The 22,151-nt window shown below is 38.1% G+C and overlaps 2 protein-coding genes across 5 annotated transcripts; both read right to left on the bottom strand.

Annotated features, from left to right (window-relative positions):
* Nucleotides 1-3,402: 3,402 nt before the first annotated feature.
* LOC130552653 (carbohydrate sulfotransferase 12-like) lies at nucleotides 3,403-7,014 on the bottom strand. 2 transcript variants are annotated; one of them, XM_057331091.1, is made up of 2 exons: nucleotides 5,898-7,014; nucleotides 3,403-4,714 (listed from the first exon to the last, which is right to left on the bottom strand). In XM_057331091.1, exon 2 carries the CDS (start codon nucleotides 4,655-4,657, stop codon nucleotides 3,449-3,451), a length of 1,209 nt encoding a protein of 402 aa, XP_057187074.1. In that variant the 5' UTR covers nucleotides 4,658-4,714; nucleotides 5,898-7,014; the 3' UTR covers nucleotides 3,403-3,448. The 2 variants fall into 2 exon arrangements, with proteins under 2 accessions (XP_057187074.1, XP_057187072.1); XM_057331089.1 differs by lacking the exon at nucleotides 5,898-7,014 and adding an exon at nucleotides 4,883-5,192.
* Nucleotides 7,015-7,103: 89 nt separating this feature from the next.
* si:dkey-26i13.8 (kinesin-like protein KIF19) lies at nucleotides 7,104-20,659 on the bottom strand. Of its 3 annotated transcripts, XM_057331081.1 has the most exons (22): nucleotides 20,563-20,650; nucleotides 20,194-20,309; nucleotides 19,774-19,854; nucleotides 19,552-19,662; nucleotides 19,101-19,188; nucleotides 18,811-18,947; nucleotides 18,509-18,634; nucleotides 16,902-16,994; nucleotides 16,717-16,818; nucleotides 15,859-16,011; nucleotides 15,631-15,753; nucleotides 15,037-15,181; nucleotides 11,382-11,544; nucleotides 11,072-11,243; nucleotides 10,678-10,948; nucleotides 10,385-10,512; nucleotides 9,859-10,016; nucleotides 9,696-9,783; nucleotides 9,074-9,445; nucleotides 8,771-8,942; nucleotides 7,461-7,565; nucleotides 7,104-7,382 (listed from the first exon to the last, which is right to left on the bottom strand). In XM_057331081.1, the coding sequence occupies exons 2-22, from the start codon at nucleotides 20,233-20,235 to the stop codon at nucleotides 7,228-7,230; spliced, it is 2,985 nt and encodes a 994-aa protein (XP_057187064.1). In that variant the 5' UTR covers nucleotides 20,236-20,309; nucleotides 20,563-20,650; the 3' UTR covers nucleotides 7,104-7,227. The 3 variants fall into 3 exon arrangements, with proteins under 3 accessions (XP_057187064.1, XP_057187063.1, XP_057187065.1); XM_057331080.1 differs by having other exon boundaries at nucleotides 20,194-20,659; XM_057331082.1 differs by lacking the exons at nucleotides 7,104-7,382; nucleotides 7,461-7,565; nucleotides 8,771-8,942; nucleotides 9,696-9,783 and having other exon boundaries at nucleotides 9,270-9,445; nucleotides 20,194-20,659.
* Nucleotides 20,660-22,151: the final 1,492 nt, after the last annotated feature.

Below are 22,151 nucleotides of genomic sequence, written 5' to 3'. Positions count from 1 at the left end.
TGAGGCTAACCTATTCATTCTTAAAGCTAAACAAACGCGAAGAAAATGATCTACTATACAATATATACATGTAAGCTTAATTTCAGAGCTCATGGTTGGTCTGGTTTCTCTTTGATGAAAATAAACTATGACGCTCTTGTGTGTTTTGAGTAAAACATTTCAATACCGAGAAAATGAACCGGTTTCCTTTGAATGATTTGAGAACAGTTTATAAATCATTCATCGATACAGTTACATTCATTCCATTCGTTTCGAGATTAAAACTTGATATACAACAGGACGTTTCTCTTGTTTTCTTTCCTCACAGCCATCTGCTTTTCTTCCCCTAAATCCAAAAGATTTACTATACTCTCCTCCTTTTCCTGGTACCTGTCCTTTCCGTTTATTTATTTCCCCCTTTCCCTCTCCAACCTCGCTGGTTGTTTGTGAAGAAAAGTGCCTTCAGTTACATCCACATGGGTGTTTAACCATGTTACATGCTTAAGAGAGTAATCACAGCCCAAAGGCACTCATGGACAATCAAAGAGCCCCAAGACATCACCCACACATTATTACAACACACACATCCTCGCTTAAAATTAGCCCAAGATGCATTCAGTCGCCTGACACAAAGGACAAGACACAGTGAGCAACATCTAATGATCATTTTAACAGACACGGTGGACCTTAGGCTTTGAATCCAACGGCACATTTTGATCTTCTTCGAGCACTCAGAGGCATTTTTAGGCATCCTAAACTCCAGATCTTTTTAAACCGTTACACTATATTTAGTGCACGCTACTGTTTTATTTCTGAATTTATTCCTCATGAACCACTAAGACTATTGTTGTTCACCAGGAGACTTTTATGTAATTCAACAATCAGATTGTTTGATGTCTTATGTAAAAATAACCAAAAATCTCCCCAAAACAAATTCGCTTCAATGCTGCTGGTTTAAACATCTTGTGACAACGTTGCTTCAAGCTATGCTTGCTGTTTTAAAAAGAATTAAAACAAAAGTGCAACCAAGAAAATAGGAAGGGGCTTCAGGCCACAGGTAACGGCCACACAAAACACACACACACTTCTCTTACTGGCACACGTAGGGGGAAAAACAAAGAAATGTACGTCACAAGGTTGAAGAGGTTAAGAAGTTATTGATTCTGTCAGTGCACATTTAGTTGCTCTGGGATCAAGGGTGCTTGATTTTTTCCTTTAAATGGTTTAAGCAAGAGCAAATCTCTTTAGGTAGAAGTAACAAGAGCTCCCATTTGATTGGATTTATCCGGGGGGAAAAGCATATAATTATACAAATATACATAAAAACATACAATTTATTAGTTAGGTTGGCTACAGTATAGGCATGTGTTTAACATTTTATTGTCACCATCAATAATTTGAATTTTCCTATAAATAATTTCAGTAAAAAAGTCTGCCAAGACAATAAATGAAATTTTAAATGTGAATACAACGTGTTTCGTGTTTATAATGTTTATGTAGAGGAGCTGAGGTTAGGCGTAATTATTCATATACATAATTAGATCAACTGATATGTGCCCATTCTCATTTCTTGCTGAAAACCCTTTTTTAATGTGAACTTTAAAGGTAGATTTTACTTTGGTTATAAGAATATATATGTAATGCTTAACAGGACCAGACAAGACGTGTTTTCTCTCAGATGTGTCTGATACTTCCCTTTCTATGCAGGCATGTAGCCTACATTCATTGTGGTTATTTTTATTGCCTAATGCCTATACTTGTACACATGTTCTTATACTGGTATATTACATGTTTGTGCTCTCTCACTCCATCTCATGGTGAAGAGAGGTATAGCCAGGCAAAATGTTTTTTCTTCTGTCTAGCACAATGTTTTTGGGCGTTTGCGTTTCGGCCCATGCGCTTGCGGCCCACCAGAAAAAGTCCTGGTAGGCCAGATGACCAGTCCGCCCCTGGTTTATACACACACTCCTACACCCTGTCTACTTTATGAAAATAACGTAATAAAGTAAATTCACTACACTTGTGTCCTGTGCTTGTAGGCAACTGCAGTTACTTGTTACCTTCAGTCTAAAACATCTCGATGAGAGGCGACAACGTCAGAAAAAGCTGCCACACAACCCTTCAGCTCGATGAAGAGAGTGGATGATTCAGTAGGTTTGTCCTTGACCTTTAAGACTGCAGACCAAGTCAGGTTGATAGAGGTCTAAAAAGAGATGGAAATATGGGGGAGACAACAGTTTTTGCTTGTAGAATTTGAAGTGACCTTTTCATCGCCTTGAATATTGCTGTGAACAAAACCTCTGGAATTATTACTGTTTTCATTCTTTAGATATTTCTTTATTATTAACTTTCTAGTTACTAACTTACTTAATATATGAAAAGAATTATAAAATGCCATCACGTTATCTTGATGGGCTTAAATTGACAAAGAAAGTCATATACATTTGGGATGCTATGAGTCATTATGGGTGAGTAAATTGAGATCATTTTCACATTTGGGTGAACTTTACTTAAATAAATGATAAGTCACGTGGCTTGGCGTACTATTAGCTTTTAAAGTAATCAGTCTTTTTCCAGGCAACCAATAACATCCTAAATTCATATTTTTTGGATATAATGTATGTAGGAATGGGGAACCATAAACAAGAAAGTAACACCTTCCTAATGAAACAGGCAAATGCCATTTGGCCAAGTCTTCGCATGCACCGTTTGCTTACAGAATCACTGGTGTTAGAAGTGGAAAAATATGCCATTTTTGCATAATTTGTGTTATGTTTCTTTTAATTATATGAGATTATAGCTCGTTGAAATGCGTATGCATTCTTAAAATGGTCACTGAGTAAACTGACTTGCCTTGAAAAAGACTTTGGAACTGCGAATGTTTGACTTAATGAAAGGGGAAGGTATACAAGTTTGGACCACAATTTGTAATCAAGGTCTATGTCTTTAGATTTACTTGAAGATCTAGTCTGCCGTGGTGTCTTTGAAGTCAGTATAAACATTTTTTACAGTGGTGTCCGCCAAGTAAGGTTAACAGTGTTTCCGTAAAGTTCAACGAGAGACTGGTTTCTTACAGTAAGAACACCCTTAACATCCACACCACATGTCCACACTAAACTGAACTAAACTAACGATTTTAATATTAAATAGACATCAACCAAGAAGTTTTTCAGTTGATAATGAAAATTATACTCTTTTATACTTAAAAAAAAATTGTGAGTAGGTTGATTTTTGTAATTACATAATTCTAGCTTAGTTGTTTAAATTGATGTACCTGCAGTCAGTGTTGAACCAAATGTATTGTAGACATTCATATTCAAGCAGTGTTCTTTATAAAGCATTGGCCAAAATTTGGCTAAAAGTTAATAAAAAGTTATAAAAAGTATAAAAACGTTCACCCAATAAGTCACGGTTTTAGTGAAATGTAAAAATGTACATTTTATTTTCACTTATTTGTATATACAACCGCTCACTTCTGATAAAGTGTCTCAGGTTTGTCATATCCAAATAATCTAAAGTCTGGTTCATAAAGATTGTAAAGTTTCGTCCTGTCAGCTAAAGAAACATTTGCAAACCAGTCTCGCTCCCACTTCGCAGCTGTCCTATTGCGGTACCCGGGTGGAAAGCGAATCTGTTCATCCATTCCCAGAATCCTCAGCAAATGTTCTGCATCCTCATCTAGAGTTTCCAGTTTCCCAATAAAATCATACTCAATTTGACACGGATGACATAGCCTGTAGACCTGACGCCAATGTTCGTTGAACGGCTCCTTCATTTCGGTCCGTGAATCTAACAGGTACTTAACAAAGTTCTGAAAGGAGGGGCGGATACCTGCTGCCAACGCCTCTTGAGCTGAACCTGGAGGCTTTGAAATATTAGCGTAGCGCTGAAGCATTACAGTGCCAAACTGTCTATAAAAATCCTCGTTTGGCTGATCAAACTTGTTCCGGAAAGCAGATATGAGGCGTACAAAAGGATCCCGTACAAAAATGAACTTGGTGTAAGTCTTGAGTTTGTGATGCATCAGACGGCGTGAGGCGCGACCGAAGCGTCTCCAAAACCTGTTGAAGGTCAAATGCAGTGTAGCATTGTGGCTCATGTATGATGGGATGGCAAGAGGATCTCTATATGGAGTTCCATCGGGTGCCTTAAGATTCTGGCTGAGAACAATCATAATTCGTTTCCAGTTGGTACATGCCACCTTGGGGACAAAACAGTAAATGACACCATGACGATCATCCACGATGAGATGATCCAGGGCGTGACTCGGAATCTTCTCAAAGCTCTTGAACTTTCCTGGGAAGTTAAGGCTGCTATTGGCTAAGCAAAGCTCTTTTACAATATCCGTGCGATAAGCTTGCCGCACTTTAAGATCTGTGGGGGAAGACTGACCGAAGATCTGATTGTTGGATCCCTGATCTTTTAAGATATATTTTTGAGCAGTTGTGAGAGTTGTCTGGTTTGGTTTGACTGACCAGCGTGACTGATCTGAACTGGACTTCAAGTCGAGCGGCGTCTCCAAAACCTGAATGGGGAATACAGGTAATGGTGACATAGCAGAGGGTATGTAAAACGTCCGTTTGGTCACATCATCCCAATAAATGATTATGGCGACGACGATAAACATTGTTCCCATCAGAAGGAAACACTGGAGCTGCCTCAGAATTCCCATTTTCATTGGAACCTAGTCTAGATTCCAACGTGGATATGCAACATCATCTTCGACATGAGGATTCTGGAAAAAAGAACAAAATATAATGCACAAGTTTAAGATTTAATTTGCTCGCAAAAATTATGACCCACGCTGCACATTTGTACATTTTACACTGCATATAATAAAACAGCAGATGTACAACTTCCATGTGGAGGGCAGGAATTCTTCAAGTTACATATCTAAACTCACAGCAGGGTGTGATCGCTGGAGGAACGGCCTTTTCCCCCCTACAGCCATAACTAAAATGGTATGCTGCTATGGAGAAAGTTCAGAGATACCACAACTATCCACAGGAAACCACAGCTGAAAATAAAAGGCATACACAGTTCAAATGTTGGGGTTTACAATGATTACTATATATTTATATATAATGCTATATAAGAGAAAACTTGGGCTCTTTTACTTTGATAAAAATGTTCTAGGCTGGGGCTGTAATCTAATGAAAAAAAAATAAAACATATGATATATTTAGTAAATACATAGTTCAGTTATTTTTTTTGTAGCAAACTTCATATAAAACAGCATGGAAAGGTAAAATCAGCCCATCATCAAACCATTGTTTTGTCCAACAGAAATGATAAATAAGAAACATGTGACAACTTGTACAAACATGAAAATTAGGAAAAATGATCTTTGTTTTTTTGTATAAATTACCTTAATATTTATATATAATGTGGGAAACACTTTACAATAAGGTTCCATTTGTTAACATTACATTGGTTAGTAACTCACAATGAACATTTTCACACTTACAAATACATTGTTTAAATAAAATGTTTATCTGTCAACATCAGTGCACAATGAACTAACATGACCGAACAATGAACATTTGTATTTGCATTAGAACATTAAGAAATATCAATACAGTGAATGCTGCAAAACACATTGTTCATTGTTAGTTCATGTTAGCTCTTGCAACTCATGTGAATGAACAGAACATAAAGTGTTACTAAAAGTTGGTTTAAAGATTACTGTCCTTATAATTTTGAGCTACTGTAATATTTAAACGCACATAGATCCCCACTGTTAAAGCAAATGAATGAATTGTTTTTAAGAAGCAAAGTACAGTATTCGTCAGTCTCTGTCTAAAATGACAAACAGCGTGTTTACAATTAGAAAGCCTCACAGCATGCAATCACTGCCGCTTCAATAAAAAGCACATTTATAAGGTTAAAACATCACATACACGTTCTGATTTTATTACCTTTAGCTTGATGACATTTAAAGTTTGTGATGATGTTCTCTCTCCCATATGGTACAGTGTGTTTGGCACAGCAGAGTTGAGTCATGCGCTGAGTTACAAAAATAACCAAACCCATGAGAACACATGTGAGCTAGAGCACTCTCACTGGATTTGAGAGAGAAGCATGTGAAAGGGCCACACAGAGAGAGAGAGAGAGAGAGAGAGAAACTGTCCCCAACATATTTTACTGTGATGCTTATCTGTAGTAGTTTAATTTATTTTAAATTGTGTGTTCCCTAATCATTTAACATCATCCATTTAACTCATTTATCAGACTGCTCAGCAGATTGTGTTTATTGTTATTAATTTAGGTACATTGTTTTGCATTACTGTTGGTTACTTCTATAAACCAGTGCTAAATTGTAATTTAAAGGGATAGTTCATACAAAAATGAAAAATCAGTCACTATAGGCCCTTTTCACAATGACGTCACTTAACTTCCGCCTTTTCGCAAAGCAGTGTATCATAACATCCGTCTTGCAACAAACAAGAAGAAGAAGAAGAAGAACTTCCACTTTGCCATCGCGCTGGAATGTAACAACAGTGAAAAAAAACTGACAGAACACGTATTCAAGTACTTATCCTAGCACCTTCGCTAACACAAAATGAAAACAAAACACTTACCTTCATAATCAAACAGGTACTGTTCAATGAAGAATTTGTGTCCTTTCTCTAGCTTTGATCTTGTCGTTAGCGAAAATTTGTCTGCAAGACGTTGTACATCATCTAGACGTATTTGTGGCAGATGTGCAAGGGACTTGGTAAACTCCATTCTGAGGCGCTAGCGGAAGTAAGTTCTTCTTGAGTTTTACTGGCAGTTGGGAAACCAGCTTATAGGTGCGTTACAGCCACCTTATGAACTGGAGTGCTAGCGGAAGTAACGGTACACTGCTTCGCGGCAGAACGGAAGATGCGTGACGTCATGTGAAAAGGGCGTATTTACTCACCCTCAGGTTGTTTCAAACCTCTAGAAATTTCTTTGTTCCAATAAACACACAGTTTTCCAATACAAACATTTTCCAATAAAAACGCCCAACATATTTGGACGAATGTTAGCAATTTTCAGTTCTGGGACATCATCCGCTACCATATTAGGAAAACAAATTTTATCAGTGTTTCGAGGGAGATGCTGTATTTTTTCTTTCAATAAATGCAATATGTTATACATTTACAAAATAAGATTTATTAAATATTTTAATACAAGAAAACATGCAAAAATAATACAAAATTTCAAAGATTTTCGAAACGAAGCTAAACACTCACTTGACTTTATCATTTACAAACTCAAGGCTTACTGCTTTTTTACAGTATGCTTGTATTTTTGCTGCACTTCTGTCTTTTTGTTGATATTGTTTGTTGCTTTTTGCTTTACATTTTCATTGGTGGACTTCCTGTAATTGCCCGGTTGCTGTAGTAGTTGTGTGGCTTGAGAACCATCTGCAGGGCCTAAGAACCCATTAAAACAATTAAAACAAATGAAACGTTCAATAGAATAATTAAAAAAACAAAGACAACAATGTTCACCTCGCAGACGTTTGTGGGTCTGTCCTCGTTTGACCTCTGCGTGTCTTTGATGAATGGTGCTGGGTGGTGTTCCCCTGATCTCTAACTTCTGAAGCTGAACTTCACCTATACAGATATAACATCAAGATTTTCTCATTTTTAGGCCTGTTTCACATCTAATTGATTTATAATTCAGATAAGATAACATCCAAATGTCAGTCTTGGTTAGGGATGCACCGAATGTTCGGCTACCGAAAATGTTCGGCCGAAAATAGCAAAAAAACGTAAATTTGGTGTTCGGCCGAATTTGTGAAATGGCCGAATAAATTCTACCGAACATGACTCGTGATACGATCAAGCAGCAACCAGCGCAGAGAGAGAGAGAGAGAGAGAAAAAAGAGAGCAATATAAAAAAAACAAAAAAATTAAAAAAGAGAGAAAATGTGTGTGTGTGTGTGTGTGTGTGTGTGCGTGTGTGTGGAGCATTTTAAAGTGTCAGAGAAAGACACAGCACGGGACTTGCCGCACGGAAGTAAATTTCCGAATGACAGCGTCTTTACCGGTCGGTAACTTTACATCAGACGGAAGCGGGCTGTCTGACAGTAGCCCCGCCGCTCGCGACATCCTTTGACATCATACAGTGGTCGCGTGCACACAGTTCCCTGTACTAAACAACTTGTCAAAGTATGTTCTGTACATCCCGGCAACGAGTGCACCTTCTGAGAGAACAGTCAGCTTTTGTGGGCGGAGTTTGGAGGAGAGACGTGAACTGAAATGGTTGTCAGTCAGCATCAGTCAGAATTGCTTGCATTGGATGTTTTTTTTTTCTCAAATCATTTTGCAATGTAGCCTATAATAATCCAACAGTTCTAGTTTACTCGTATTTTTATTTTATAGGCCTAATGTGGAATGACAGTTTTTAAAGAAGTGTTTTGTTGTAGGGGTACAGAGTAACTTACATTACATTCTTTTAGCAGTCAGTTATAGGCCTAATTAATATAGGCTATTCACAGGCTCAATTTTTTTGTTTGAATTTACTTTGTTTTGCTCAATTTTATATTAAGTTGTATTGTATTTTATTGAAAAGCAAGACAAATTATGAAAAGCACATTTTGACTATTTAGTTTGTGCAATAGTAAAAAAATGGCTTAATAAATAGAAGAAATGCAAAAAACCATGTTCGGTGTTCTGTATTATTCGGCCTTCGGCCAAGTGTTTCACATCATGTTCGGCTTCGGCCAAGAATTTTCAGTTCGGTGCATTCCTAGTCTTGGTTGTTGTCACACGAATGTTGCTCGAATTTGAAGTTTGAAACAGCTGTAGTTCTGTACCTGTAGTCTGTAAAACAGGGTTCTTTACTTTAGCCGCTGGAGGTGTTGCAAGGTTTCCAGGACTGTCGTTCAGTAGCTGAATCGTGTTCAGTGCCGGTCGCAGAAGACGATTGTCTGAGATGCTTTCCAAAGCTGGACACCCGAAGGGGTTTTGTGTTGGTTTTTGTACCTGCTGTGGCAAAATCAAATCTGGCTTATGTACTGTATTTGGATATTCAATCTATGTGAAGCATTTAGTAATTTCCTTAATTAAAAAAATAACATAAAATGTTATTTTTTTAAACATGCAGAAAAAGATGGTACCCGTTTGTTGGTTTCAAAGGATCTGGACCGTTTCTTGCACTGCAGTCTCTCATGCGACCCCATCCTGCCTTCTGTTCTCTTTTGATCCTGCTTCGACCGAGAGCCGCCTTTGTGTCTTGTAGACGCTCCTTTGACCTCAGTCGACTTATCTGTCAAAGTAGAAAACAGACTGTCCATGCTTATTGAGGACTTCAACCCTGCTGCCAAAGCACCACCAGCAATCCTGAAATTGGACTCTTTTGCTTGAATGTGGAAGCGACGTTTCGCAGCGATGACCGAGATGCTCTTGGTATCACTGGCGATTTCCCTCAAAGTATCTGGGCTCACGACTTCAGCGGGACATACGGGAGCTGATTCCTGATAGCCACACGCCTGCCCAAAGACATTCAATGTCACACACTATTCACATCTAACATTAAAGCATCGTCAACATTTCTTTGGTGTCGCACAAAAATGTCAAACAAGTTTTGGAGTAACAGGACTATCCCTTTAAACTATCCCATTAAAATTGCCATATTTTTATGTCTATAGTTAAAAGTCTTAGAAGGCTATATCTATTCTAAAAGCCATTTGAGAACAATATCTGTCAGACGGTCTAGTCTGAAGCCCGTTCCTTGTTTACCTTCACGGCAAGCGATGGGCCTGAAGACAAGCGGTGCTGTCTCTGTGGTTGAATTTTCGATGATGATTTGAAAACTCTGTTACTGTCACTGTCATAAGAATAATATAAACAAGATAAATCCACACTTCTTCTATTTCCAGAACAACACATCAGATGACCTTACCTGTCATAATCTAGTCCAGAGGAAGAGGAATCAGGAGGATGTCCATGTACACAACTGAACTTTCTGTTTTTCCGCCATGTTCTCTCTGCTTTACGAACATCTGAATCGGAGATGACATCGTGTGTGATTTGCCTTGTCATAATCGTAGCAGAGTTATCCTGTGTAAACAGAAAATATATTACATGGATATGAAAACAAAATAAACAAGAGAAAAGGTAAACAAATTAAGTTTTTGGTTCACTCATAAATGAAAATTCATGATTCATGATCATTCACTCACCCTCTAGTCATTTCAAACCTGTATGACTTTCTTTCTTCTGCAGAACACAAAAGAAGATATTTTGAAGAAAGCACCGGCCCCCATTTATTTCTATTGTATGGACACAAAACCAATGCAAGTGAATGGGGGCCAGTTAACAACATTCTTCAAAATATCTTTTTTTGTGTTCTGCGGAAGAAAGTCACGCAGGCTTTAAATGACAAGAGGGTGAGTAAATTCAAAACAATTTATGAATATTCCGCTTACAGGTACATCTCGGGTGTCTGTAGAGAAAGTGTGAAGGTCGAGTATCTGTTCGATGTTTCCTTCACTTAGCTCACCAAAATACAACGAATAAAGCTCTTGTAACCCCTCAGGTACACAAAGTCCTCGCTCTGTGGACAAACAGTTTTAATGTACAATTAATATACAATAAAATATTAATATAAATCAAATACAAAATAAATTGTTATATTATAACCAAACACAGCCCAGAAGTTAACTTCGGGCCAGGCTTGTGCATCCGATAAAACGTCTATATCGGTTGGAGTGATTCGCACCTTCAATGAGAGCCTTCTGTTGATGTATGATGTCATAACAGAGCTCCCTCTGCTGCTCGTGTCTCTGAATGATGAAGTCTTTTGTTCCGAGGGCGTTGTCTTTGCAGAGCACAGCTGACCGGATCTCAGTTTTCTCCAGTTCCAGTTCATGGACCTTACAGAGCAGTGTCAGAATCTCTCTCTGTTCATCGTTGCTTACGTGCTGAGGCAACAGCTCCTCAATCTTAGATGACTTCAGTTTCATGTTCGCTAGTTTTTCCTCCAGTTCATGCTGAAAGGAGGAAACAAATCTGAAATGTTACATTTGGAGCATGCAGTGTTAAATTTGGAGCATTGTCTAAGGCATTGCCTGTTTTTTTTAAAAAAATTGGCAAAAAATTAGCTACTTCATTACTTTAAGTGACATTGTTTTTCCCTGTTCAGCCTGTAGGGGGCCTATCTGCTCTCTAGCTGCTGCGACATACTGAGGCTCCTCCATCCCGCTCTCTTCTTCTTCCTCCTTCAGCCTGTCTCTCTTCTCTCCACTGCCTTCGTCTCTCTCCCGACGGGCTCGATCCTGCTCCCAACTACCAGATTAGGACAAGAAGGATGGATGAACCACTTGGTGTTTGTTTAATGTAGGGATTGGCTTGGCATTTTGTCTTTTTTTAGGTCTGAAAAACAAGTGCTCAAAGCAAACATGGTGTGTTTGAGTTTGTTTTTACTCTGAGATGGTGAGCAGATGTCTTGAAGTGTCTATGTGGAGTTCCATGTTACAGCTCTCCAGCTCCACCAGGCTGCGTCTGATCTCCATTTGCTCCTTGAAGGCAGACAAGAGCTGCTCTCGCAGTCCTGCTATCTCACCTTGACTGTACTGCTGCACCTCAGCTAACACAAAATCACACACACAGTTCACAGTGTAGCGTCTTTCTCGTTGAAATAAAAGAAAGATCACGTAGACAGGAAGGCTCGGTTTGCAACATGCTTTTACTCTTGCATTCTGTTCACACATTACGTGGTAACTCACGTACCTTGCTCTACGTTCGTACGTGCTTACGTCATAGATTGTAAGTTAAACAGAAAACATGGAAAAGGAGTTATTTAAACACTACATCCCTCCCTTATTCGAGAATGAAATAGTAATTGCAGCAAACCCTTAAACCGTAGAACGTGTTATATGACCAAACCAAATGAACACAAAACAAATTTACTTTAGACTATTATTAGTAAAACATATAAACAAAATGAACTGACATTTGTGAATCATGGTGCTCTACGATTTGGTCTCAGGCGGTATCGGGGGTTGCGCAAAAGTTCAGAGTGTCTTGGGTCGGTTTTAGTGTATTGCCTGCTTCGTGGCACATTATCCTGAGACACATCTGAATTTGAAGCTGGTGCTCAACCATGAGATGAGACGGGAGTCTTTTGAAGAATGAGGAGTTTCTGGTAATGCATCTTCCTGAATGACTTGCTGTCACCATTGATCCTTTGACTTTGATTACTTTGTAGGATTTCGTCTCATATGGAGTGGTCAACTTCCCTGTCACGGGTTGTCGGCAAAGTACAACGTCACCCAATTTGATCCTGGGTTCTTTCGCTCTGTTCCGAAGATCTGCGTATCTCTTCAATTGTTGCATTGCAACGTGATCAGTGTTACTGAGGTCAGTTTTTGGCTTGTCCTGGGAATGTGAAGGTAGTGTGGTGTTGATCTTCCGTCCGAAAAGCAGTTCTGCTTGTGGTTTTTGAGTGCTTCCATGTGGTGTTGCGCTGTAATTTCTCAGGAAACCATACAGGCACTGCTTCCATGGCTTCAGCACTTGTGGTCATGACTGTCTTTTTGAACGTTCTCATGAACCATTCAACTTATCAGTTCGCTTTAGGCCAATATGGAGTTACTTTTCTGAGTTTGAATCCAAAATATGAACTGAAGTCAGCAAAACAATGACTGTTAAATGGTGGGCCGTTATCAGTTTTGACTGTTCTGGGTACGCCAAAGGTTGAGAATATCTTGTCCAGTTTGTGTGTTTAATGAAGCGTGAACAATATGTTGTCATTCCGAGCAGACTGCGTACTTCAGACACATTCTGTGGCGCTGGGAGGTTTTTAATGGCTGTTACCTTCTTCGGATCTGCAGAAATTCCTTTGTCTTAAAAACACATATCCAAAGAATTCTTTTGCTGTACTCGCACTTGTCTTTGTTGAGAGTGAGATTTTTTTCTCTTAGTCTCTTGAATACAGCTTGAAGGCCAGCATCGTGCTCATCTCGTGATTTCCCGTAGACTATGATGTCGTCACTCATATTTTTGACATTTGGAATTCCATGAAGGACTTTCTGCATTGTGTTTTGAAACACTTCGGCAGCTGAATTAATCCCCAAAATTTAAACGAGCATACCTCCAGAGTCCTGCATGAGTCGTGAATGTTGTTATGTATCTGGAGTCTGGATGTAGTTCAAGCTGATGATACCCAGCATTCAGATCCAGTTTTGTGAAAAGCACGGCTCCATTCAAATCATGTTTTAGATCGTCCACCCTTGGAGTGACATGCCGTTCTCTTTGAATGGCTTGATTTGGTATTCGCATGTCCATACATATGCGCACATTGTCAGGATTTTTGGGCTTTGGTGCCAATACTACAGGTGATACCCAGGGCGTCGGACCACTGACATTTTCAATGATACCCTGTTTTTTAAGTTTTTCAAGTTCTTTCTCAACTTATGTGGAATGGAATTCGTCTGTGCGGTTGTACTGTTGGCTTTACGGGCTCATCTATGTGTAACTTCACTTGAAAGTCTTTCAGCTTTCTGATGCCTTGAAAGAGGTCCTTGTATTCTTCTAGCAACTGATGCACTGTGGGGACTTCAGCTGTCTGGTTAGACACTGCGCCGGCTATCTGAAGGATTCCAAGTTTTGTTGGGGAGCTGTAGTTTAGTAGAGAACCAGAGTTACCATCGATCACATAGAACGTGGCTACTGTGTCTTTGTTGTTGGAGCTGATTTTGGCTTGAAATTTCCCTTTTAGTGGAAGTGGAGTCGAAGAACCATGTGCAAAAATCTTGGCATCAGAGGGCTTTAGTGTGATTTTGCACTTTAGTTTGTGGTACGTAAGTGTCATCAACAATGTTTACGCTTGCGCCTGAATCAATTATGACCTTCGTGGGCGCCCTTGCGATCTCCACTTGTGACTGAGGTTGTTGTGAATGTTGAACTGTGTGTATGTTATAGACGTAATTTTCATCCGAACTTGTTAACACGCATGGATTGGTTTCACATGCCGTATCCTCTGTGAGTACAGCGTTCACCTTTTTTCCGTCTTCTGAAATTTGGGCTTTGTTGGATTTGAGTTGTTGGTTGTATAACGTGTCTACCTGCAGCATCTTTGAAAATGGTTCAGTTTTCCGCAGACTTTACAGATTTTTCCTTTTGCTGGACAGTCTTCCATCGTGTGGGAAATGTCCTCCGCAGTTGTTACATAGTTTTTGTTTTAAAACTTCTCTGCTCATCTTTGTACAGTGTTTTCTTGTTTACTACTGCGTGTGTTACAAATGATTTGGATGGTTTTGCATGCTCTTCTATGTCAGCTGCTTGTTTATCTGCTGTTTCTTGAGCTCTTCCTGCATCTAATAACTGTAGTGCCATCTTGCGGAGGTGTCATGAACTGCAGCTTAGAATTATCTGTGACTTGATTTCTTTGTCTGGGTTTGTGAACTCGCACTTAGTTGCCATCTGCCTTAGTCTAGTATGATATGCATCCAATGTTTCATCTTCACGTTGTCTTGCTTGTCTGAATAAATACGTTTCATACTCTTTAGGACAGAAATACGCGTCCAGGCGTAGCGTAATCTTCTCTGGTTTCTGCTTATCCTCCTTGATGTTAAATGCACATAGGTAGTTATCAAATCGACTCTGCCTATTTTTCCATCTCGAGCCGACAGAGCTGGGTTCGGAGTGGAAATCGAACTTAGGAAAATGTGGGAGAGTCGTCATCTCGCGATCCGTGTGCTGTCTTCAGTGTTTATTTCTGTGTTATATTTTCTTTTGTGGTAGACTCACGTGCAAGTCTTTTAATCCGTTCATCACTTGTCGCCAAGTTGTAGCATCTTTCTCGTTTAAATAAAAGAAAGATCACGTAGACAGGAAGGCTCGGTTTGGAACATGCTTTTACTTTGCATTCTGTTCACGCATTACGTGGTAACTCACGTACCTTGCTCTACGTTCATACGTGCTTACATCATATTGTAAGTTAAACAGAAAACATGGAAAAGGAGTTTAAACACTACACACAGATTTGAAGATGAACATATAAGCCTCAATTCTTGACGTTGATAAAACAACGTATATGTCAATTACTCAAATGCAAACATTGAAAATTAACAAACACCTTGAATTTCACGAATGTCTTTCTGTCCTTTCTGCTGCTCTTTGTCGATCTTTGCATGAAGCCATTTGATCTCACTTCGCAGGTCAGCGATAATGCTTGTGTACTGGGCCAGGTGATAGGAAACATTCAGCAAATTGCGTTTCACCTAAAATAAAAAAACAAGAGGCTATATCTCAACATACAGTAATGAAATAACTGATACAACTGCCACAATGGGACAGTTAAGCATTGTCGGTTAAAAATAAAAACATGAATCAAGAATTAAAAATGTTCACTTCAAGTTTTAACGTCCCAGTGAACTGGAAGTTGCGACCGTTTTTACTTCCATATTCCGACACATTTCCGAGTAAAGCGGAATTTCAAATGAAAAATTTTAGATGCATAGTCACTAGAGGGCGGAAGTGCATTTTCAGATTTTAACTGAAGATTATGAGGGCACATGAATTTCAAAGAGAATGACTCACACTGATAAGCTTTTTACAATAAACGCTGCCATATTTCATGACAAAATTGGATTTGTAATTTTTTATTTCACTTGGACTTTAATAGCACTCTAACACACAAACACTATATTGAGGTTGTTGTTTTTTTTACCTTGGTTCGTATATTTTTGGCTTTGTCAGCATAAACCAGTGTGTTTCTCGATTCTTCAAAGTTGGTGCTGGCAGGACTGATGTGAGTGATCATGACGGTGCGACTGTTTCCCCCCAGAGCATCCTGAAATTAACAGCAAAACTTACTGCAACCGTGTTGCAACAAAGTGTTTCAATAATTCTAGATAAGATATGCTAGCGACGTTTTAGTCCGGTTGGTTTGGCACACCTTCAGAAGTCTGGTGAGTTTGCTGTCTCTGTAGTTGACAAACTGAGCCCCTTTACCACACTTCTCACTCAAAGCATTGATGCAGTTGGCCAGTGCTAACAGAGAGCGATTGATATGTGCGCCTTCTTTCATCCGCTTGCCTCTGTTTTGTGTCTGGGAGGAAGAAGGAGACTGAGGATCTTCAGAACAGAAATGTCATGTTTTGTTGGTGATTACGTTCTACACGTATCTTCAGTTTTACTTTGTTTTATCCAGTCTACATATATTTGAAGTCAATATATACCTCTATTTTACAGAGGTTTCTGCAACAAAAAGTAAACAATAAACTTACAAAAAGCACAATAAGCAAAGTTCATTAACTAATCTTAAAGTGACAGTACCCAATTTCAGCCACGTTATATTGGGACTCAAAATTCAACTATTAAAATATAAATATGAAATAGACATTAAATAAACCTAGAAGTGTTATTAAAAGGAGAAATATTAATTATATAGAAAAATAATTATCAAATAAATCAATATTATAATAATCAATATTATAAATTAAATGAAGGATATAAAATACTATGTATTCAAAAAACATTTATATCAATAATACAACAATAATAACTTTTTTTTAATAATAGCAAGCAATTAATAATTTATAAGAATATTCCATTATAGCACATTCAGAAATTGGTAGCTGCAATATAAGCTGCTCTAATACTTTATTTATCATTACATGCATGTAAATAATGAACGATTAAAAAGACTAAATTAGTAATATAACTGAAAGTTGATAGAGAGTGTTAAATTATAAAATGTGCCATCTCTAAATAATTTGAGGTCTTTCATTGACAAACAAAACACGCAGCAGACCTGTGACGCCCGCTCGGTTCCTGCCAAGTCTACCATGAAGAGTTTTCCCACTCGGACCTCCTCGTTGATATCCTTTACTCGGCTCTTTTGTTTGACCGTCACCTGTAGAGCAGTAGACAGGCTCCCGCTTAGACAGTGTGCCAGTTTGAGGTCATGTACCCAGTTAGGGTGTGTTCTGCACTGACCTGCAGGATAGCATGAGAGCGAGATGATGTCTTGTTGGCGGCAGTGGACTCCTGAGTCCTCTGTTTGTTTCCTTTGGTCAAAAGAGACATTATCTAGAAGGACAATAAAACATTGTGTTCAGAAGTACATCATCCAACATCATATAAAAGAAACGGCATTCAGTAAAAAATGAATGAGGGTGATCGCCAAGGGTGTTACTTTGGTTTGAGAAGTGGGGGGGACACAAAATGGGGGAAAATGTTTTTGATTTGAATCCCATTTCCTGCATTTACATACATTTAGGCACTATGGTGATACAAAATTCTTTCTGCATGAAGTGAGCGAAGTGCGGATGGAGGGCAGTAAGTGATTTTCTCCGCCCACCAATATGTGATTGGAATAGAGAAAGTAAGATTGACGCCATTTTAAACAGCGACTCTAGTGGCTTAAAGTGTAAAGTCTGTATAGCGCGGCATGGGAGACCGAGTTTCTAATCCCGCTGAAAACCTTCTTTAACCTTTTTTATTACTTTACAAATCATAAAGGCATTTGTTTTCAATAAAATTGCTTTAAGACTTAAAATTCATTTTTATTCATAAACTTTAGGTTTAGGGTAAGGTTAGGGGTAGGTATAGGGCTTTAATATCTCAATAAGTTGCCATCATTTTAATAATTTCATAAATTTAATGATTTACTGTCTGTTATTATTGCATGTTTAATGCACAACAATACTGAGGTGCAAATAGTAACGTTATCTGCCACTATTTATAAGTAAAAAGCATCTAACTACTATTTCTACTTAATCCAAAGAAAATAGGCCCTACAGCTATTTTTGGTTAGTGTAAATAGCATATCCCTAAGAAAATGCTGCTATTTTCACTTAGTGCAAATAGAAGGTGCCATAAAATTATCCTACCTGTTTATTTTATACTGCTACGGGAATCTGATATTTCGTTGTTAAATCATTCTACATATTTATTTAATACTGGTAGTACAATTTGATAGGGTATTGCGCAGCAACTTAATCCTACATGTTCCTTTTATGCTGGTAGGATAATTTGACAGGGTATTTACACTGTTAACTTATTTTATGAGTTTATTTTAAGATGGTGGGACTATCTGACAGGATATTTTGCCTTGTAAAATCATCCTACCTGTTTATTTTGTCGATCTGGTTTAGATTATATTAAGTTTTGATTTTGGGGAAAAAACACTTAGCGTGAGATTTTTTACTTTATCTGTTTAATAAGGGCTCGTTCTTTTAACAGAAGCTAGTGTTTATTACAAGTAAGGTTTGACAGAAATTTGGGCTTACCTGGTCGTTGTTCAGGTCGTTAAACATAAGTACTTTGAGTTTGTCATAGTGAATTCCTATGGAGAAAATCACTTGCTGCCGTCCACGTGATTTAAAACAACCTTTCAGTGAGCTATTTTTAGTGTGTGCACGCGACGCCCGCATCGACACAGGCAGAATGCTCGGTCCTAATTCTCCTTGGCGATGGCGGCGTACAGTTAAAAATCATAATAAACTAATTTGAAAGTGGGGGGACACGAACAGGATTTTGAAAAGTGTAAGGGGACATGTTCCTTAAAATGAAAGATTAAGATATAAAAAATATGTATGTACCTCTTTAGCATTACACGTGGAAAATTCAGTGATGCCAGCAATTCGTATTTCTCCTTTAGCATCCTCACGCAGCTCAAGATATCCAGAACATGGATTTAACAGATCTCTGATCATCTCATTATAAATCTGTAAAAACAATACATTCGTGTTTTGGTCATTCGGGATTCTCTACTTTCCTAAAAAAGCAGGCAGAAACACTGAGAAAACAGCTAAATAGAGACAATTGGGTAATGGGGTGGGGTCACAGAATCTAAAAACTGGTTAAAAAACATATTTCGATTAAAAAGAAACACGAGGCTGACCTCTATATAAGACATGTAAACACTGCAGTCCAGGTCCTCAGTTCTGTCTTCAATAGCCTCAAAGAGGTCATTGAGTGTCCGGATATAAATCCCAGGCTCAGAATCTAAACCCAACATAGTGTATGTCTTTCCAGCTCCTAAAAAAAACAATGAATACATTTTTTTATAACAATTAGGTTTCTGAACAACTATGCAGTGAAAAAATATCTAAAAACATAAAAAAACTCACTTTTTAAAGTTCACCTGTATTGCACTATATGTCAATTTTGATCCAAACATTAATCTGTTACCTGTGGGTCCATATGCAAAGACTGTTGCATTATAACCAGAGATCACAGCATCAATAAGATTTTTTGTTGTTGCCACATAAACATCCTCCTGAAATAGAGGAAAAATAAATATTTTGGTGATCATGCAAAAACTTTCAGAACTCACTAAATAACCAATAAATGTAAATAATGTGATGAATAAATATACGGATGACCTTCACCTAAAATGCTAAAAAAAAAATTAAATGTGATTTTATAACTTTTGTTAAAAGTTTGAGCGGTCTTAACTGAAAATAAATTGCCCTGACAGTAAAATATGTCATTGCATTGTTTTGTCTCAAGATGCACACCAATGATGTTTTTATATAAGGCATTTTAATTAAATTAAATATACTAATATAATTAAGGCATAGTCCTGGCTTAAACTAAGCCTTGTCTGTGAAACCCACCCTAGGAGATTGTGTATACACACCTGGGTGGCAGTGTGGTCGAACGCCACATCAAACATGTATGTTTTTTCACGGGAGCGTTTGGCCCTCAGAACATCGTCTGGGTCCTCACAGGGGTCCATCAACACCACCATCTGCAAGCCAGTAAAGTGGATTAACTCCAGCTAGTTGTAGAGTAGATCTGCAGTGTTTATCTCACTGAAGTTACACGTGAACATGTAAACAATAAACATGTTATTGCCTACCTGATGGTCAATCTTATGCGCCACTATAGTTGCGCCCTCCTCAACATCTGCGTCGCTTATTGGTCGAATTCGCAACGCCACCTTGAATTAACACACATCCTCTGTTAGCTTTAAATAATTCTGCATGAACTATTAGATATTCAATGGAAATCCATTTGTATTTTGTTTATTTGATTACACCTTGAAGCATTGGATATAATTGAAATTCTCAAAGAAGACTACACATTTTATTATAGGACATGTTTGCATATCAGATGTTGCATGTCTTTTTCTATATCAAGCTATTATAAAAAAAATCTGTAAAGCTGCATCGCAATCACACACACTGTGAAAAAATGAAACAATTGCCAAGAAGCGAACGTAACTGACGTGCGTAACCGTATTGCGTAAACCGCAACTGTGGCGCTTTAAAAACAGTACCTTGAGATGATAGTCCTTCGACTCTTCCGGCACATCCTTCATCTTTTCGGCCAAAAGTTACTCCAGTTTTACGCTATAGCCTACTGCACCAACGTCTTTAACAGACGAGATACGACCTGCAATGATTCCCAAAATATACTGGAGTTAGTTAATCTTGTTGATGGCAGGTTAATCTCATTGTGAGGCAGGATTGCGCGCTTGCCGCTTTTCCCTGCGGTGGTCCTGAAGTCCCCAGCCTGTTGTTAACGGTAACAAAACTCCACAGAGCAAAGGCGTAAAATAACACGACGGATTTCCTCCATGCTCGGACTATTTCAACACATCATCCACTGCAGTTCAAATAAATCATAAAAAACGTGATTCACGCACGTTTAAAGTTGTAGAAGACTTCCGCGCTCCTGGGCTCGAGGAAACGGTTACTGTTGTTATGGAGACAAGTAACACATTTGTTTGGATGCATTTCGAAAACATCTTACACAAGTGCTGTCATAGGGTATTCTCTGTTTCTTATGAAAACATTGTATTCTCGACTGAATCTTCAAAAGTCTAGGATCACTTAAATTAATCTCATGACTTTACAAATCTTTTAATCTAAATGTGTATTCCTGTAGATTTAATGAGTTTAATATTATTCTAAAAGAATATATGAATAGACAACGAGTTAGTGACCTCAAACTTTAAAATGGCAGTGTACATGTTATTTAAATGCATTAAAGTGTTTTAAGTATTTAACTTGAAAAATACTTATGAATAATAACATACACTTTCATTACATGTTCATATTTACATATGAAGCAATTCAGTGGTTATTCTTTCTATTATACATTAGGCTATATATTGTAATGAATATTTTTTGCATTTATGAAATCCAGATTTAAATGTGCACCCCCCCCCCCCCATAAAGCAAGCAGCTTCTACGTTGAAAGCACGTGCGCTACCGACTGTTACAGCTCTGACCACATGGGGTTACTTTACTTGGACTGTTTGTTCCTTTGACTTCAAGGACAGCAATGCGTTTCAGAACATGACCTGCACAATAACAATGTCATGAACTGGAATTTAAAAACATCAACAGGACAACACATGATGATGTCATGATTTATTAACATTTATTTTGGTGGTGTAATCATACATGCATTAACCTTCATTTAAAGCATGATTATGATTTAAGGGAAATTGATTTAGAATGAGTATTAAGCTGGGATATGAGAAAGCATTTTACCATCAGAAAAGTACCGTGGCCGAGAAGTGCAAAACAAAACAACAAGCTGCAAAACTAAAAACAAATCTAGACAAATGAAAAGAAAAAAAAAGAAATAACCCTCTCTCTTTCTCTCTCAACAGGTAGTGGTCTAGCTTTTGTTGAAACAACTTTGTATTGGCACCTATTGCATTATTGCTCCTGTATGACATATCGCTTATTGCTCCTTAAACTCTTTGTAAGTCGCTTTGGAGAATCTAAAAGCAAAATAAAAAATCCAAAATCCAAATGACAAATCATAAAACGCAATATCAAATCTAAAAACAGAATAGCAAATCATAAAACACAACAACAATTCCATCCCTAAATTCCAATTTCCCCTCACAAGATACATACAATATAAGCATGTAACATGATATGTACTTTAATCTGTGTCCCTGTGGGTTATGGTGAGAGAGTGACTGACTATTCCAAAGTACATATCATGTTATATGCTTATATTGTATGTATCTTGTGAGGCGAAAACGATCATGGATGGTACACAGGCAGTCGCCTTTCAGCTGCAGTATGTGTGCTGCTCAGGGCTCATGCATGCAGTGTGAAACAGACACGCATCTACTCCTAATGCAAGATGAGCCCATTTCAACTTTATTAACAAAATGTGGGGCTTTTGAACCGCAATCAATGAATATGCGCTGTATCACATATGCATGTCCTTTCTCATAGTAACATTGAGCGTCCTGGATATCTTGATTGA

This window comes from Triplophysa rosa, linkage group LG4 (assembly GCF_024868665.1).
Source record: "Triplophysa rosa linkage group LG4, Trosa_1v2, whole genome shotgun sequence".
Taxonomy (NCBI): Eukaryota; Metazoa; Chordata; class Actinopteri; order Cypriniformes; family Nemacheilidae; genus Triplophysa; species Triplophysa rosa.
The sequence above is the reverse complement of the archived record's forward strand: the minus strand, read 5'-3'. Positions and strand labels throughout refer to the sequence as shown.